The sequence below is a fragment of the Eubalaena glacialis genome, chromosome 20 (genome assembly GCF_028564815.1).
Source record: "Eubalaena glacialis isolate mEubGla1 chromosome 20, mEubGla1.1.hap2.+ XY, whole genome shotgun sequence".
Classification (NCBI taxonomy): domain Eukaryota; kingdom Metazoa; phylum Chordata; class Mammalia; order Artiodactyla; family Balaenidae; genus Eubalaena; species Eubalaena glacialis.
The window spans coordinates 12,864,023-12,881,669 of NC_083735.1; the positions used below are offsets into that span (position 1 = coordinate 12,864,023).

Consider the following 17,647-nt stretch of genomic DNA (forward strand, 5'->3'; position numbering starts at 1 on the left):
GTGGTGGGTGTGTGTGTGTGGTGTGGAGTCTGTAGGAAGCTCTTGGGCTGACGTGGGAGAAGCCCAAGGAGCATGTCTGACGTGCGGGGCAGACGGGATGTGGTGTGGAGAGGGCTCGTCAGGAAGGGGTGGGTTTGGTGCCAGAGGACGCAGTGGCAGTTCCTGCTGTCCTGAGTGAGTCGGGTGTGGGGGAAGGAGACGGGTCATGGTGGGCTCGGACTCTCTTTAACACGATGGCTTATAGTAAAGAGTCAGCTTTTTCCTGTCTCCATTCAGCTCCAGGGTCGCTCTTGTAACTTTCAGAGGATGCTGCTCCTTGGATTTCTAGAACTGCAGGGTGGTGCGGGGAATCCTCTCGTGCCTTTGGTGCAAGAAACACTGTCCAGAGGAGAAGTCATCCAACCTCAGCTGCTGCTAAAACCCGAAATAAATGTTTATAAACACTCCCTTAGCACCCAAAGCCAGGCATATCACCAGGCAGGTGATGAAGGAGAGGGAGATGGACCAGGATACGTGCAGGGGCCTGGGGCACTCTCCCTGAGCTGCTCTCCCAAAGCCCAGGGCTCCCTGCTCTTCCGATTTGTCGAGGGAAGGTAGAAATCAGGAATTTTATGTGAAATATCTCAAGCGTAGACACTGACAACTAATTTGTGTGTTCAAAAAGCACCGCGTGAGCCAAAGAAATTCGCTTGCGGGAAGTGTCGAAGCAAAGACCCCAGTTTTGGGTTCTGCCTTCAGTGACATCGTGACTACTTTCACTCGCCCCTTTAATTCTTAATTTTATCTCATAGAATTGAGCAAATGGAAAGGACGCTGTAGCACAAAAATAACTCTCCTTCCAACTTGCCCAGGGTTTTCATGCTTCCTTCCTTCTCTCTCCTTTCCTTAGATGTAGAGCTTTTCCACCTCAGTTCTTGCATCATAACGCCACGCTCCTGCACCATCTCACTCCCAGTTTCTTGAAGGAGGGCCAGTGCTTTATTCCTCCTTAGGGCTTCCAGCGTGTCCCCACGTGGGGAGCCCCCTCAGCAGCCTGTGTTGATGGGGGACTGTTCGATGTGAAGGCTTCTTGGAGGCTAGACGTGTTGCTCCTGTCCTTGGCGGCTCTACAACCCTAAAACCTTACTTTCTTGACACTCTCCTAAGCTCTGAAAACCCTCTCGCCCCTTCTTTCTCAGCCTCTCCCTCTCAGGTTGTTTCTCCTTATTGGGATGCGGCAGATCTGCCTTTACGACGGTCAGGCTCCTTCTCTTCCCTCGTCTGAGCCGCGGTATCCATCGCTCCTTATGTTGCCCTTACCTTAGCATGGTATTGAGTGTAAAGAATTCTCCCCGGATCGTGTACTTTCCTGTGAGGATTCTGGCCCCTGGAATCCTCTACTACCTGGTCTAGAAATGCTCAGACCTAGACTGACATGCTCCCCCGACACCCCCGCCCCAGTGGTTTAAAACCTGTCTGAGGTTGGAAATCCTGGGAGGGACCTTACTGCCTCTATCGACCGGTGGTTACCGTGGGTCAGAGCTGCCGTTCTCCTTTATGTCCTTCCGTAAAAAGGCGAAGACAGTCTTGATTTTAAATGGAGCTCTAGCTAAGGACAAGATCTCCCATCCGGGCCTGTGGAGACAACGCTGGCGTTCTTGGGACTATTTTTAACGGGCATAGAGCACTTTCAACATCCTATTGAAGTCTGTGTATTTCTCACCCTGGCTCTAGGGAGAAGATTGCCTACTTCACCAGAGCGAAGATCAGCATCCCGTCCCTGCCGGCTGATGACGTCTGATTACATCGCTGACAAGATCGTGTTTTCACCTCTTCATTTCTTAGGGAGGGCAAAAGACTGAACATTTTCTTGTTTGGGGTTTTGTTTTTTGTTTTTTGGGGGTTTTTGTAATATAACTGTCAATTCTTAAAGAGCTTTTATTTCACATCAGATTTTCAACATGTTAATTTGTAAAGTACCTTGAATGTAATTCTTACATGTTTAAAAAAAAAAAAATCAGATAACCCAAACAGGATCATCTGGTACACAGATGTACAGTGTACGTGTATCGCCAATGGGCTTTATTTGGTAAAAATGGAATAGAGGGGGGACCCAGCGTGTATCCTATTGAACCGACTGTTGAGAAATAACTCAGTTTAGCAGCAGGCGGTTTTCGCTTTTCCTTTGTTTTCCCGTGGGCAACTACGAAGCTGGCGGTGGCGCCAGGTGATGCTTGGTGCTCGAGGGCAGCTCGTTCAGCGTGAGGTTGAACTTGAGCATGAGCTTCAGTGCAGAGGTCCGGGTCCACCTGAAACAGGTGCTGCGTCCATTTCCGTCACCTCCGTCGGAACACTTTGTTTCCTTAAAACAACTGCCTTTCTTTGTCCTTTTCTATTTGTCTAAAGAAAACAAGAACAAAACGCTGAGTGCAGGAAGGCAAGAATGCAAAGGAGCAGTGCTCCCAGCCACACTACAGATCCCGCGATGTAGGACTTTAAGGGTAGGAAGATGAAAGGAGGAAGCCAGTTCGCCTCAAATACACTAAAATCAGCACGTCCGTGGGCAGCTGCTGCTTCTCGCTCAGGCCGATTGCGCGTCGGTGTTCAGACGTGTCTGGCTTGCACGAGTCATGCTTCGTCCTAGGTGTGAGGATGGTACCAAGTGGGTGAAGGTAGGGGCCCAGGGTGCTGAGCACAGACGGTGCTGGTACTGTGGAGGGAAACACATGAGCATCACTTGCTGAAACCAGGAACAGAGGAAAGGGTATCTTGATTGAATCAAGGTTGCCAAAAATTTTTTAAATACTTCAGTAAACAGGTTTCTAACATTTACTAGAAATTACTTTGCAGCTGTCATTTTTAGGGAATCCTATCTATAACTTGTGGTAAGGAGTTGGGAGGCAAAGAGAAGAGAGTGCCTGGGGAGATTATTAATTTGAAGTAAAAGCTGAGTCATTTGTTAAAAAATAAATAAATAAATATATATATTCCAGACAAACAAGATGGAAACTGACTAAAGTTTCATCCAGCGGAGAATTTTAGCTTACCCGACCCAAGCATTTCTTAAAAGAAACAAATCCCCAGGTTAGCTCTGTCAGCATAAAAGGCTTTTAAAAGAAATAGTTTTATGCAAGTTAAATCATACATATTACTCGGTCTGTAATACTGGAAGAGGCAATGTTTGGTGAGCCATCTTATGTAACAAGTGAAATCAATTTTTTTTTTAAGAGATGAAAAAATCATCTTAAAGGAATGGGCCCCTAAAAAAAAAGAAACACAAGTTCTGTTCCTAAGCTAGAATCCTCATTGGTAAGAATATTTATTTGAAAGTAATTACACATGTTTTGGAAGGTTCATTTTTATCAGAATCAAAATTCAGATCAAGCCATTTCTGAGCCTAGAACTGTAATGACTTTTTCCTAAGTGTCCCACCGTTTATATACAAGTCTTTGAAGGAATAACTGGACGTGACACTACTTTGAACAAAAACCAGCCTCGTGAACTGACTGAGTACAGTCCTTGCAGGCGGCCCAGTTCATCCTGTTAGGTGACCGAGGAGAACTGGAGGGAGAGCACCGTTCATCCTTGTCGAGGTCAAATGTGAAAAACAGAAGTTTATTTAATGTAGAGTTAAATGAAGGTCAGCTGTTTTCAGCTTCTTAGTTTGACCATGAAAATGTTTATAGGATTATGTGTGGTTGTACCGTACGATTTTATTTTCTTCATTTATTTATTTACGGTCTTATTTATGTTCTGTTTAATATATAGTTCGGTTCTGGCCATCTTAAATGTTTGACACAGAAGAGGCTATATTGGAATATTTACAGCTTTATAAATTCCATCGGATTAGCTGTTAACTTTTTGTACGACAAAGAGTTTCAGACAAGCATAAAAGAATAAAATCTGTCTCAGGCTGGTAGTTAGCAGTTGTGACCAAGATGCTTTTGGTTTTATTTTACAGCATTTGCTCATTTCTAACATGAGAGACAAACTTAATATAATCCTTTTTCACTCTTTAAAAATCAGCAATAGTGTTATGTATTTATAGGCAGCTTTTAACAATCCTGTCATATTTGTACTAACCCAAATGATTCACAGTGACAAAACATTTTAATAACTTGCTCACAAAACCATATGGACAACATGAATTTTAATATTATAAGTACTATTTTTTAAAGGTAGAATTTATTCTTCACAGGGTAAAAAGAATGTAATATTTAGTTCTCAAGTTTGAATTATCAGTATGTTATTACAATTTTGTATATCAGAATCTAAGTGTTACAGGTACAAAAAGAATATTGCTAGCCAAATGAACAAAGTTTAGCTGAATCTCTGTAGCATGCAAATCAAATAAATTTAAAATCTTTTTTTTGCTATTACTTTATATTGTATTAAATATCAAAAGCTCAGGACTGAACTAAATATTTAATCAGGTTAAATTCTGAATATGTTTCTGTTTTAATTTGTCTTGTTTGTAAAAGTATGCAAATACATCACATAGATTAACTCTGGTTTCTGCACTTTTCATGTGTTTGTGGGTGGAAAAAAGTTCAGTGTTTTTTTTTTTTAAACAAAGATACATATTACCTAATACTTTATTTCAGTGTCATTTATTGTTCAGTGAATTTCTCTGGTGCAAACACAAAAGTTTACTTGAACTATATATCAAACAAATATAAACTCTTTCATGAAGAATTCCCCAAGTTTGGGGGCTTCCCTGGTGGCGCAGTGGTTAAGAATCCACCTGCCAATGCAGGGGACACGGGTTCGAGCCCTGGTCCAGGAAGATCCCACATGCCACGGAGCAACTAAGCCTGTGCACCACAACTACTGAGCCTGCACTCTAGAGCCCATGAGCCACAACTACTGAGCCCCTGTGCCACAACTACTGAAGCCCACACACCTAGAGCCCATGCTCCGCAATAAGAGAAGCCACCGCATTGAGAAGCCCGTGCACCGCAACGAAAAGTAGCCCCCACTCGCCGCAACTAGAGAAAGCCCATGCATAGCAACGAAGACCCAACGCAGCCAAAAACCAATAAAATAAAATAATAAAATGAATAAATTTTTAAAAAAAGAAAAGAATTCCCCAAGCCAGCAGCTTGCTGTGAATAGTTCTTGGTTGGACCATATATATTGCTGATTTTTTTTTTTAAAAAGGGGATGGGGAGATCTGCCCACACCTCCCAGTCCCAACCTGCAGTGCCCCTGTGGCTGCACCATCTACCGCAGAGCCCAGGACACACAAGCAAAAGCATGTTGGTGCAGTAGATTTTACATGAATCTTTAAAACACAAGACTGCCCTCCTCTGCTTCTGACACAGTAAAGAAGACATGAATGAATGGAAAAGTCTCCATAGAGGCACTGAAGTCTCCAATTAAAAAACAGATGATATGTCCCCCATATGCACCTCTCAAGCTTTCAGAGAGCCAGCAATTTTTTTAATATAATCAGATGTCATACCTTTTAAAAAAATAAGCAGCCAGACTTTAGTTTCAGTATAATAGGTGATCTTAAACACTTGAAAGAAGTCAATGATCAGCAGTAACATTTCCAATTGCCAAATGATTCGTCTCTATTAAATAACACCTTCAAAAGATGTGTAGGTACTAATACAATGTTTTATTTACCGGTTCTGTGCAATCACTGAATCTATTTTAAAATTGAGAAAACTCATGCCCAGTAATGAGTATGATTACTGTTAAGTCTTGATTGGTTTTGGTCTCAGAGAAGATAAAAGTGGTTTACCATCTTAGGAAGAAATGACAGTTTCAGAAGCGACGGGAAAATGCATTTTAGAAAATCAAAAGCATAGTGAATGGGTTACTGTGTAACAGGAAATCCTACCAAATCATCTGAGGGCACCGCTGATCGCTTCTGGCTTAGAGTTTCAGGTGAGTGGTTTTCATCTCCAGGTGTAGACGGTGAGGCGGCGTTTCTGCCACTGCATAGTGGCCGGAAGCCAGGGGAACCTGGGTCCCACAGGCGGCCCAGTTTAGCAGACACCCTCGAGCAGGAGAGAAAATCCAGCAAACCAGCCGATAAAGAGGGCCTCCCCAAACTCCCACCTGGGCACAATCTCGGGGATGGTCTCATCCCAGAACTCCTGGACTGTCCTGTGGGCGACCCAAGAGACAGGAACAAGGGCTGTGACGCCTGCTGTCCAGAACAGAATTCCTCCCAGGATTAACAGCTGCTTCTTGACATCCTACTGTCTCTCTCCAATTCTCAAGCAGTCCAGGCCAAACCCCGAGACCAGCAGGCCCAGGAATCCCAGGCCGTTTGAGAAGAACATTAAAATCCTGGAGATCCTGAGCTCAGCAGGCAAAGCCAGGAAAGAAAGTCCTTGCATTGCATCCCCACTTCCTCTTGGGTGACGCAGGTCTGCTAGAGTCCCATGGTCGAGTTTTCCATTTCATTTAAGTCCAGGTTGAGATTTTTCCATTGTGGCAGGTAGTTTGTAAGACAGGATAAAACCCATCCCAGCAAAGATAGTGAAATTCCCACTAATTGTGCCACAGCTCTAAAAACTAAAGCCATTATAAAATCCTGTGACCTTAGCCAGACCAACCCCTGCCTTTCAGTGGCTGTGAAAAGAAGTGTGACACTTGTGTTATCACTTGCAGAGCTCAGAACTATTTTTTCATTGTGTATATAGGAGGATTCTTGCCAGAGTTGCTATCGTTCAATTCTATGTTGAATAGTTTTCAGAAAAATATAGGGAAATAATTCTGCAAACCAGTAATGACAAGGTGTGGCCAAGATCACGTTCACTTCCTATGGGCTGCATTTTGTAGTAGGCAGTTTGTCCCTGAAATAACATTAAGTAGTAATAATCCTCTCATTGTTAAAGTATAAATGGCTTTCACGCTGTTCCTGACCTTTCTGACAAGTCAAAGAATTACGAAGTCTCCGTGCAAGATGTTTAATTGACAGTTTGGTTCAACTCCTGCTACTTTATATCTTACTAATTGCACCTATCAGATTTTCAACTGTTAAGAGGTCTCATTTCAATACGCATACTGTGGTTATAACTGAGTGTTATCATTTTTAAAAACAGGTTCAAGAAAAGTATTTCTTAACCAAATAAATCAGTCTCAGAAATCTCTTCTGTAGACCTTAAATCAGGCTTTTCTTTTTTTTTTTTAAATCTCTTAGGCTACATATACCCAATAACATATGAAACGATTCTGAACTAAATATCAAGTCTGTTTACTTCCACGCCTTCCTGACAGCTTCACACACAGGGACATAAATACTTGCTATTTTTTGTTTCTTTGCTTGAATATGCTTTCTATGCCGTGGAAAAGTTAAGCAGTAGGACTGCGTAAGTTAGAATCAACGTCTCTGTTGGTTCATCCCCATGCATGTAACTTTTAATTGAACAAAGGAAAATTTTTATTAGGGCAGATGAGCTGGATATTAAGCAAAATATTTTTGGAATTGTTTATCTTTTTAAAGTACGAAGCTTTTGAGGGAAGGGACGAGAAGAGATTGGCCAGTATTTTAAGTCTGAGAGTATCACAATGTACTGAAAACCTTCAGCCTCATAAAGTCCTGCCACACAGGGTTCCTAGCAATTTCCTAAACAAACCACCTCTGTTCAAGAAAGACCAAGTCATTGTTGTGGAAATAGCACTTTGGATAGGCTTAGCATGTGGTTTTGCTAGTGCAGAATGCTTAAAGGATTTCAGATCGTTAGGTTTTTTTCTTTAGGAAACAGGAACTAATTATCAATTTCAGCTACCAACAAAACCAAAAAAACATTTCTAATATCAAATGAACACAGTAAAGCTTAATAGTGCTCTCTTGGACAACCGCCACCAAATGTTGATTTAAATAACCAGATGAATGAAATTTTGTTTTGTTCATACCTCCTAATGTAATGCTTACCACAATCATTTTCTTTTAGATATAAGATTTGCCTCTTTCTTACTTCTCCAGGTTTTGGGGGGATGGGGTATCTAGGATAGAAAAGTCATTATTTAATGTATTTAATGAGAAAATGTGAGCATCACAAATACAGTTACATAACAAAGAACCCTTTATCATGTAGACCCTCCATCACAGTTGATATAGGGAGATACACCTCTCTGGTCTCATCAAAGTCTTACACTGAAGGATTGGCAGTTCCATTTTCCAGGTATGAACACTGAGTTTGCATTTCTGCCACTGCATAGTGGCCAGAAGCCAGGGGAACCTGGGTCCCGCAGGCGGCCCAGTTTAGCAGACACCCTCCGAGCAGGAGAGAAAATCCAGCAAACCAGCCGATAAAGAGGGCCTCCCCAAACTCCCACCTGGGCACAATCTCAGGGATGGTCTCATCCCAGAACTCCTGGACTGTCCTGTGGGCGACCCAAGAGACAGGAACAAGGGCTGTGACGCCTGCTGTCCAGAACAGAATTCCTCCCAGGATTAACAGCTGCTTCTTGACATCTTGCTGTCTCTCTCCAATTCTCAAGCAGTCCAGGCCAAACCCTGAGACCAGCAGGCCCAGGAATCCCAGGCCGTTTGAGAAGAACATTAAAATCCTGGAGATCCTGAGCTCAGCAGGCAAAGCCAGGAAAGAATCAAAGTCCTTGCATTGCATCCCCACTTCCTCTTGGGTGACGCAGGTCTGCCAGAGTCCCATGGTCCAGTTTTCCATTTCATTTAAGTCCAGGTTGAGGTTTTTCCAATGTGGCAAATAAGTCGTAATAATGGATAAAACCCATCCCAGCAGAGATAGCAAAATTCCAACGAATTGCATTGCTACTCTAAAGACTAAAGCCATCGCAACAAATCTTAGGACCCTTGCCACCTCTATAGAAGCTGCTGTCTTGTGGTGGACAGTAGTGTGACGATCTTGGTTCGATGCTGCCTGGGGAATATAAGCTTTGGTCGTTAACTCTTTGGGCACTCTGAAATGCGTTTTTGTTCTTCTTGAATATAATGTTTCATGTAAAGGACGAAGGACTCTGTTAAAACTATGAGTTAGGCTTTCTGATAAGGATTTGATCTGTTACCTTCCAATTTGCTTGGTAAAATTATATCCCCAATGCTTGATGATTATAAGTCTAAAGATGAACAAAGAGGGCTCTATGACCCCTCACCCTAAAATACAACAGAAATCTTTGTGCTTCAATATGGATTAATTAGATTTTAAGTGGTGATAAAAGGCCAGCTCTTTCTACAACAGGACCTCATTGTAATAGCTGAATCTGAGATTTCAGAGATGCAAAACAAGACCTTGTAAAGAAAGGTAGACTGTTTCCCTATAATCTTTATTATTCTCGGGCTTCCTTAACCTACACAAGAACCTGGCCCAGGTTCTTGAGTGTCACAGGGACTCAGTTGGGACTTGGCAGAAGACTTTCCCTCAGATTCCTTTGCAAGGTAGAGGCTGGTTCACTGGGTGAAGTAAAATGCCGAGGCTGAGGCTGTGCCCATAGGTACTGAGGGGACAGGGGGGTATCTCAGGAAGCTCTGGATTTCATTCTGAGATTTTCTCCATCCTTGTTAAGGACTTGGGGTAAAGCGTAATTTCTTAGTGTCCAGGAGGTGTTGTTTTCTGTTTTTTGTTTTCGTTTTTGTTTGTTTTTTGTTTTTGTCTAGAGCTCAGCTGTCTTCACTGTCATTTAAGCCACAAAGACAAAGCAGCACCAGGCATGACAACTCCTGCCAATTCCAAGACAAACAGCCACCATGGGGCTGACCTTTGAGGCGTCATCTTGTTTGTGGTTTTTTTTTTAAATAAATTTATTTATTTTATTTATTTATTTTTGGCTGCATTGGGTCTTCGTTGCTGTGCGGGGCTTTCTCTAGTTGCGGGGAGCAGGGGCTACTCTTCGCTGTGGTGTGCAGACTTCTCACTGCAGTGGCTTCCCTTGTTGCGGAGCACGGGGTCTAGGTGCACGGGCTTCAGTAGTTGTGGCTCACCGCCTCTAGAGCACAGGCTCAGCAGCTGTGGCACACGGGCTTAGTTGCTCTGCGGCATGTGGGATCCTCCCAGACCAGGGCTTGAACCCGTGTCCCCTGCATTGGCAGGCGGATTCTTAACCACTGCGCCACCAGGGAAGCCCTTTGTTGGTGTTTCTGATCGAAGCCACACCTGAGTGCATGCTTCTGCAGAACAGGACCCTCTCTGCAGGGCCTCACAGGCCAGGAGGAGAGACCACGCCCCCCATTCCCAGGGCTGCTCCTGCCCACAGGGCCACCGGGCTCCTGTGGCCACAGCCGGAGGCAGGACCTGATGCGTCCGCCTGGAGCAGGAAGGACATGCAGGTTCCTAAAATGGAGCCACTGCCCCGGACGATTCTAACCTGCGAACCGGCGGCCCATCACGTTTCTAGTCCAGGATCGGAGAAGGTCCTTTACGATGTCTCTCAACAGGGGATCAGAGAGACAGCAGCCCAATCCCGACACACCAAAGTGAGCACAGGAGTCGGGTTAGATGTCCCTTCTTCAGCATTTTCCAGCATCATACATGAAACAAGAAGATGAATTCTTTCTCAGCTTTGACAAATGTTCAGAATCCCTTAGGATTGTTGGCTGTCCTCAGTGTACTGAGATAAGCCGCTCCAGTTTGCACAAAGGCACAAAGGTCCAGCAAGGGCTAGAGACTTGCCTGGGGCCTCGTCCCAGGAGGCGGGATATTGGTGACCTAGAACTTTCCTTCCAGGGGGCAGTCAAGTTAATGAAGCTCTCAAGAGCAATCATTAACAATTATGGAGAGACGGTTCTTCATATCACATTGAAACTTAACAAAAGATGGAATGGGACAGGCTGCTCTGTGGGGCAGGGCGCTCTCCATCTCCAAGGTGTTAACAAGGTGATTCTCACCTGGGCTACAGGGAGGAAATTCCTCTGCGGTGGGGAATGGACCCGGATAACCTCCAGCTCATTTATTCTTGCAGCATGTAAAACAAACAAATAAACAAACCAACAAATAAATAAAATATTTGAGGGCCTCTTCCAGGCCAGGCAGTAAGTGCTGAAGACACTACCAAGACCAGTCTGGATACAGGCGCTGCCCCTGCCTCTGGGGGCTCATGTTCCAGTGGGAGAGGCCATCGGGAAATAAGTAAATCCGATCATTCAAAGAAATAAAGAGTGGGGTGTGAGGATTGCAGGCAGAGGAAACCCTAGTGCAGCCGCCCTGAGACTGAAAGCACAAAGGCCACCCTCCCCTGACCTGGGGCTCCCGTCTCCACGTCTCAGTTCGTGGATTCGCCGCTTAGACACGGTGTTTCCAGAGGGGGACGGGAGTGAAATTCAGCCAGGAAACAAATATCACCAGCATGTCGTTCAGCATGTGGAGGACCGCACGCGCTCTGTCTCGGGACCGCTACTCCTAAAAAACAAAAAGCAAAGACAAACAAAAAACCCCACACAACTCATAGACAGAACGCGAGAGGTCAGCAGATCATGTACATTCTTAACCAACAGCAGGTGAGGGTGATCAACCACCCCAGTTTGCCCAAAGCCACGCATCGTGGGAAACCTCTCCGTCCAGGGCAAGGGTTGCAAAATGTCCCCAAGTGAACCAGCCCAAAGTGTCGGTGCTCAGACCAACACGCATGTGTGTCCTTTGCTCAGGAATCTGCAGTCAGTGGGGACAGTTTGTCTCTGCCCCGAGCAGTGTCAGCTGAGGCTGAGTCACCTTTTATGACCGAGGCTCCGAAGTCACAGAGCATCACTTCATAGACGAGGCAGATCAGGGAGAGGGAAAATAACACCAAGGTTCTGGAAGAGCTTGTGAGACTGGAAGTACTTTTGTGGCCATTTTTGGAAGACAGATCTATCATGAAAAGTAAACCAGATGGACCTGTTAACGAACCGTTGAGCAAATCTAGATTCCAGGAGATGCATGGCAAGCACTGCAGAGAAAAGCCAGCCTTTCTTTCTCTCCTTGGCGTTTTGCTTTCATGTTCAAGATTAAGTTTGTGGTCACAACCAAACTACCTGGGCTGTGATGACCTTGACACGTTTTACACCAACTCTTGCCTCTGCCACCCTGTGCCAGTTCACACGCAGTCGTCCTGCCCTTTCTGCTGGCCCAGGGCTGACAGAAGGAGGGCCCTGGCTGGCTCACTGATTCAGCCTCACCTGTTTGCATCTTTGACCACATGAGAGCCAGGGGTGCAAAGATCTGTCCTCAAGCGAGGACATGTAGGATTCTCATAAGAAGAAAAAAAATTATAAAAGAAAAAAGATAACCTGCTGAACTAAGTTTTTAATGTTTCGTCAGATCATAATAAATAGGTAGCAATGATCAAGTGCCTTCTACTTACCAGGCACTGTTCTGAGGACTTTGACATATATTATCTCAATTAATCCTCACAATCACCCAGTGTGGCAAGACCCTATTAGCAGCGCCGTTTCACAGGTGACAGAACTAAAGCACAGGGAGGCAAGTGACCTGCCCAGGATCTCAAAGTCATTTTTAGAGCTTTGGATGAAGGTGCCTCAATTCTCTCCCAAGAGCACAGAGATAGTAGGTCACTGGGTCCCCTGAGTCTACACTTAGCAGTGTTGTTCCAAGAAGAGCTTCTGTCTAAATCAGAACAACCTCAGGGGATTATTCCAGCTTGACTTGTGGGTTCCACCCCCAGTGGTGTGCTCGTAAATGTTTATCAGCTCTTCTCAGGTGGTAGAGCCCTGGTTTATAGACGTTGCCAATATCCAGTATGTAAATATTCTCTCCAGGCTACCAATGTGAATCACTGAATGTGGAGTTAGGAAGAGATGTGCCACAACCCACCATTATATAGTATTCTTACCATACAGATACATTGATGTAAATAACCTCAAGAGCATAGATAATAATAAGGAATAAAATAATCAGGAAGTGATGTTTTGAGAATACTTTGTTTTTAATATAACTTAATTTTAAGTTTATATCGTATAATTCAATTTTAATGATAGCTATGATTAACAGCCAACTCCCCAAATTCCTGAAAAATGAACCCTCAGCTCTCTTGAGTCAGCGTGAGACAGCTCCAGCTTATCACTGGGACCAGCCCAGACTTTACAAATCAGGGTCTCTCCAAGGAGCTGGGGGGAAGGATTCTGCAGGTTAACAAGCTCCTGCAGGAATTCACAAACACGCCGAAGATTACCACGGGAGAACCAGACCCCTTGACACTGCTGCCAGCTCAAGTCTGAGACCCATCAGAATCCTGGGCTGACCCCACGCCCAACGCTGAAGCTCAGCCTCAGGGCTGCGGAGAAGGCGGAAGCACGGCTGGTCTGGTCTGGGTTTTGCCAGCCCTTTCTATTCCATCTACCTCTTGATTTTTGCTGTTTTACTCCAAGTGACTTCTCTCAGATATAGATGTGGTCCCTTATGACTTTCTGTTCCCTGAAACACCAGCAGCTCTATGACTCTGAGGCCTCTAGACATTTAAGACATTGGTGGTTAAAATTTTTAAAAATAATGTTTTAAAATTCAGAACACTTATCAATTACTTGGATTGATTTGATTTATAATTGCCAGGCAGTGTATTGAATGGCCCTTGAAACTTTCATCAAAGGGTTTTGGGGAGAAAGAAAAAGAAAGCTCCCATCCTTGCCCACTGGAGTTAAAAAAAAAGAAAACAACCCACTTTGGTGGACATCACAAGACTGTAAGGAAACATCTATCAACAAGTATAAACTAATACGCTCCGCAATTTTAGCATGCGTGCCTGGGTCTTCACACTTGCAGCCAGTGGCTTCCTGTGTCAGAAGATCTTGGGGGGGTCAGCACCAGAAAGTTATTCCCACTGGCCTGACACGTTTTGTTCAGGACATTCTGGGGGTGAACGAACTGAGAGCAGGTGGCAGGAGGGGGGTCAGCCCAGCAGAGCAGCTAGGGAATGGATCCGGGAAGATTATGTGGACCCTTTCCTGGGGGCTGCCCTCCAGGTCCCAATGCAGAGGGGGGTGTCCGAATGTCCACACCAGGATGCATCGCCCACGTGTAAGCACTGGTGTGTGAGGGGCTGCAGGTGCCCTCAGTCAGTTTCAGGTGATGGCATTTAAAAGGAGAAGTAGGGAAACCTTGGAGGAACAAGTGGATTCCCAGCACCAGGTCTGAAAGCCCTTTTCATCGCTGGGTGTGTGTGGGTGGAGTGTTTCTGAAAGCCTAGTTATCTGATGTTTCTGTCCTCTTAGGGCCCAGCTGAGATTTTATTCCAAGCCTGAAAAGGACTAACGTTTAAAAGACAATGTAAGGGCTTCCCTGGTGGCGCAGTGGTTGAGAGTCTGCCTGCTAATGCAGGGGACACGGGTTCGAGCCCTGGTCTGGGAGGATCCCACATGCCGCGGAGCAACTAGGCCCGTGAGCCACAACTACTGAGCCTGCGCGTCTGGAGCCTGTGCTCCGCAACAAGAGAGGCCGCGATAGTGAGAGACCCGCGCACCGCGATGAAGAGTGGCCCCCGCTCGCCACAACTAGAGAAAGCCCATGCACAGAAACGAAGACCCAACACAGCCATAAATAATAAATAAATAAATTAAAAAAAAAAAAAAAAAAAAAAAAAGACAATGTAAGATCTGAGTTCTGAAGAATGAAGGGGACACCCTGTCATGCAGTGACCGATGGGACTGATGGACACTTTAATATTAAAGTATAATATTATATACTTTATAATATTTTATAAATATTATATACTTTATAAAGTTTAATATTAATACTAAAGTATGATATTAATAACCAGTGTTTACTGAGCACTTACTGCTTGCTGGGCGTTAGGAGAAGGGCTTTGTCTGTGTTATCTTGCTTATCCTCGCAAGAACCCTGTGATTAGGCACCATTATTACCTCCATTTAATAGATAAGGAATCTGGGGTTTAAACAAGCCAACTAGCTTGCCCTACGTAGAGGAAGATTTCAGCCCAAATCAAACACTGAAGTCCAGGTCGTAATCATTTTATGCTGTGAAAAGCGACCTTTGGCCGTTGTCACGATCGACTCTCCGTTTTGTCTAGAAGTGTTACCTGCTCACCCTCGGCATCCACTTAGCACAGTGTCACCCCCTTGGACCAGAGTCGGGCGCTGAGTGCATCCGACAGCAGGGGAGCTGAACCACGGAAGCTGGGGCTGGCTTCGTGGCTGTAAAGTTAGAAATTATATCAGCAAAGGGCCTTTACAGGGAGGAATGTGGGAACTGTCCTAGCCAGGGACTCTGTCCCCACCCACTTTGCAAATAGAGATGAAAAGCCCTCTATCTCAGGATTAACTAGGTTCGTTTCTTTGTAAATCCTTCCTAAGTATTAATCTAGGCTCGCAGTGCTCGTGGCTGAGTTGATTTCCATTTAACAGATGGGAAAAGCATTGCAAATCAGCGACAGCTTTGGCACCTCCTCTTGAGGAAGTCCTGGAGTCCGGGCTCAGCCCACACCTCAGACACCACAGCAGCTTCATTTCATAGGAAGCTGAGGCCTGAAGAAACAACACACCTGGTCAGGACCAGTGTCAAGACGAAGACCTGGCCTCTAGACTCGTACTCTGGGGATCTTTCTGAAACCCTCCCACACTGCCGGGCTCTGGCAGGAATCCACAGCCCTCACTGGGGCCCTGGCCATCAGGGTATTTGCCCTTTCTCCGAGGGAGAGACCAAATTCCATGCAAACAATAACCGTGTACCTGCCACGCACTGGAAAGTCCTAGGAGCTGGGGGAGGGCCAGAAGCCAGGAGGGTGGCCTGCCTCCAGGTCGGGGGGACCGGGCAAAGGCAGGGCCATGCGTGGTGCCCAGTCTGGGACCACAGTAGCCCCTCTCCCCAGATCCCTGCTGGAGGGAGGATGAGGTGGGCAGTGGGGTGACAGGAAGTGACACTGAACAGATAGGCTGGGGTCGCAATCATTCAGCTATTCCACGAATGTTTATTGAGCAGCTACTACGTGTGAGGCCCTGTGCCAGGCCTTGGGGTTAAGAAGGCGATGGAGAAATGCACAGTCCTCGTCAGCCATCCGTCAGGTATGGAGACAGACAATACAAGAGTGAAAGGGCGGGTGCTGCTTGTGTGCTCGTTCGGTGCGGACCTGGTACCTCTTTTGTGAAGCGGCAGCTGAGGAGACTCCGGCGCTCGCCATGGCCGACGAAAAGCCCAAGGAAGGAGTCAAGACTGAGAACAACGATCATATTAATTTGAAGGTGGCGGGGCAGGATGGTTCTGTGGTGCAGTTTAAGATTAAGAGGCATACACCACTTAGTAAACTAATGAAAGCCTATTGTGAACGACAGGGTTTGTCAATGAGGCAGATCAGATTCCGATTTGACGGGCAGCCAATCAATGAAACAGACACACCTGCACAGTTGGAAATGGAGGATGAAGATACAATTGATGTGTTCCAGCAGCAGACAGGAGGTGTCTACTAAAAAGGGAACCTGCTACTTTACTCCAGAATTCTGTTCCTCCAGACCAAGAAGACATTCTCAATTAGAAAACCGCAATTTGGTTCCACCACATCCTGACTACTACAGTATAGTTTCTCTATTCTTTCATTTTCCCCTTCCCCATTCCTTTATTGTACATAAAGTAACTGGTGTATGTGCACAAGCATATTGCATTTTTTTTTTTTAACTAAATGGCCAACGGTATGTTTTGATCGACATCAAATGGAGATGGAATGGGGAAAAATACTGGTTCTGTGAAGATACCCCCTTTTCTCCATTAGTGGCATGCTCATCCGCTCTTATCTTTATATTCCAGTAAGTTATTTTGCTCTCACTGTTTAACAAAAAAAGAACAACATAAAAATTCTTGCATACCTTGTTCGATTGGAGAATTTTAATGTTTTTCATTTATCATTGTAAAACCAAGGACAATTTTATAACTTTTTTGTACGTAGCTGTTACATGTAGGGCAATCTGTCTTTAAGTAGGGATAAATTACTCTAAAAGAAATGAATCCTAGATAGTTTTCCCTTCAAGTCAAGCGTCTTGTTGTTTAAATAAACTTCTTGTTTAAAATGAAAAAAAAAAAAAAAAGTGAAAGGGCGAAACCAAATGATGGAGAAGCTGGTGAGATTCATGATGGGTGGGCTCCGTCTCTCTGAGAAAGTAACACGTGAGCCAAGAACTAACCAATGAGAAGGTCAACCGAACGAAGGCCCGGGTGAACCATTCCAGGCCGAGGGAACGAGAGCGTGAAGCCCAATGGGAACACGCTTGGCTTGGCTGAGGAACCAAGCAAAGGGCACGGTGGCAGGAGACCTGTGGGCGAGGTGAGGCGGGGCCGGGGCGGGGCCAGGGCGGGGGCGGGAGCCACGCGCAGGCCCGTCGGAAGGAGAGGATGAGGCGGGGCTCCCGCGGTGGAGGCGATCGGCTCGGCCTGTGGAGGGACCAGCGGGGAGGCAGGAATTCAGGTGCATCCCCTGGAGAGGGCGCGGGCAGGACCTGCTGATGACTGGCGGGTGGCGGGGGGATGAGGAGTCGACGGTGCCACTGCGGATCGCGGCTTGAGCCTCTGGGTGGCTGGTGACAACGTGTCCTGAAATGGGACAGACCCAAGGAGACGGCGCCGGAGAGAAGAATTAAGAGTCCTTTGGGGTCTTTTCATATCCGAGATCCTCTTAGCCATCCGCATAGCGGTGCCGAGTAGGTGGCTGGATAAACGCGTCCGGTGCTCACAGATCCGAGCTGGAGACCTATATGGGGAGTCACGGACCTTCAGCAGCAATTTAAAGGTCTGGACCCGAC

At 45.6% G+C, this 17,647-nt stretch overlaps 3 protein-coding genes and 1 pseudogene across 5 annotated transcripts in view; 2 read left to right on the top strand and 2 right to left on the bottom strand.

The window, feature by feature from the left end:
* The window catches only part of WWC2 (WW and C2 domain containing 2), a 163,139-nt gene extending 158,781 nt beyond the window's left edge, over positions 1 to 4,358 (top strand). For all 3 annotated transcript variants that reach the window (XM_061177545.1, XM_061177547.1, XM_061177546.1), the window contains one exon: positions 1,714 to 4,358. In XM_061177545.1, coding sequence (XP_061033528.1) covers positions 1,714 to 1,780 — 67 coding nt within the window. In that variant the 3' untranslated portion in view covers positions 1,781 to 4,358. The remainder of the gene's footprint in view (positions 1 to 1,713) is intronic.
* Positions 4,359 to 5,862: 1,504 nt separating this feature from the next.
* Positions 5,863 to 6,520, bottom strand: LOC133081264 (claudin-22-like; annotated as a pseudogene).
* Positions 6,521 to 8,090: 1,570 nt separating this feature from the next.
* LOC133081385 (putative claudin-24) lies at positions 8,091 to 8,753 on the bottom strand. The gene has a single exon (XM_061177480.1). It carries the CDS (start codon positions 8,751 to 8,753, stop codon positions 8,091 to 8,093), a length of 663 nt encoding a protein of 220 aa, XP_061033463.1.
* A 7,208-nt stretch (positions 8,754 to 15,961) lies between these two features.
* Positions 15,962 to 16,506, top strand: LOC133081217 (small ubiquitin-related modifier 2). The gene has a single exon (XM_061177303.1). The coding sequence runs from the start codon at positions 16,037 to 16,039 to the stop codon at positions 16,322 to 16,324; it is 288 nt and encodes a 95-aa protein (XP_061033286.1). The 5' UTR covers positions 15,962 to 16,036; the 3' UTR covers positions 16,325 to 16,506.
* The last annotated feature ends 1,141 nt before the right edge of the window (positions 16,507 to 17,647 follow it).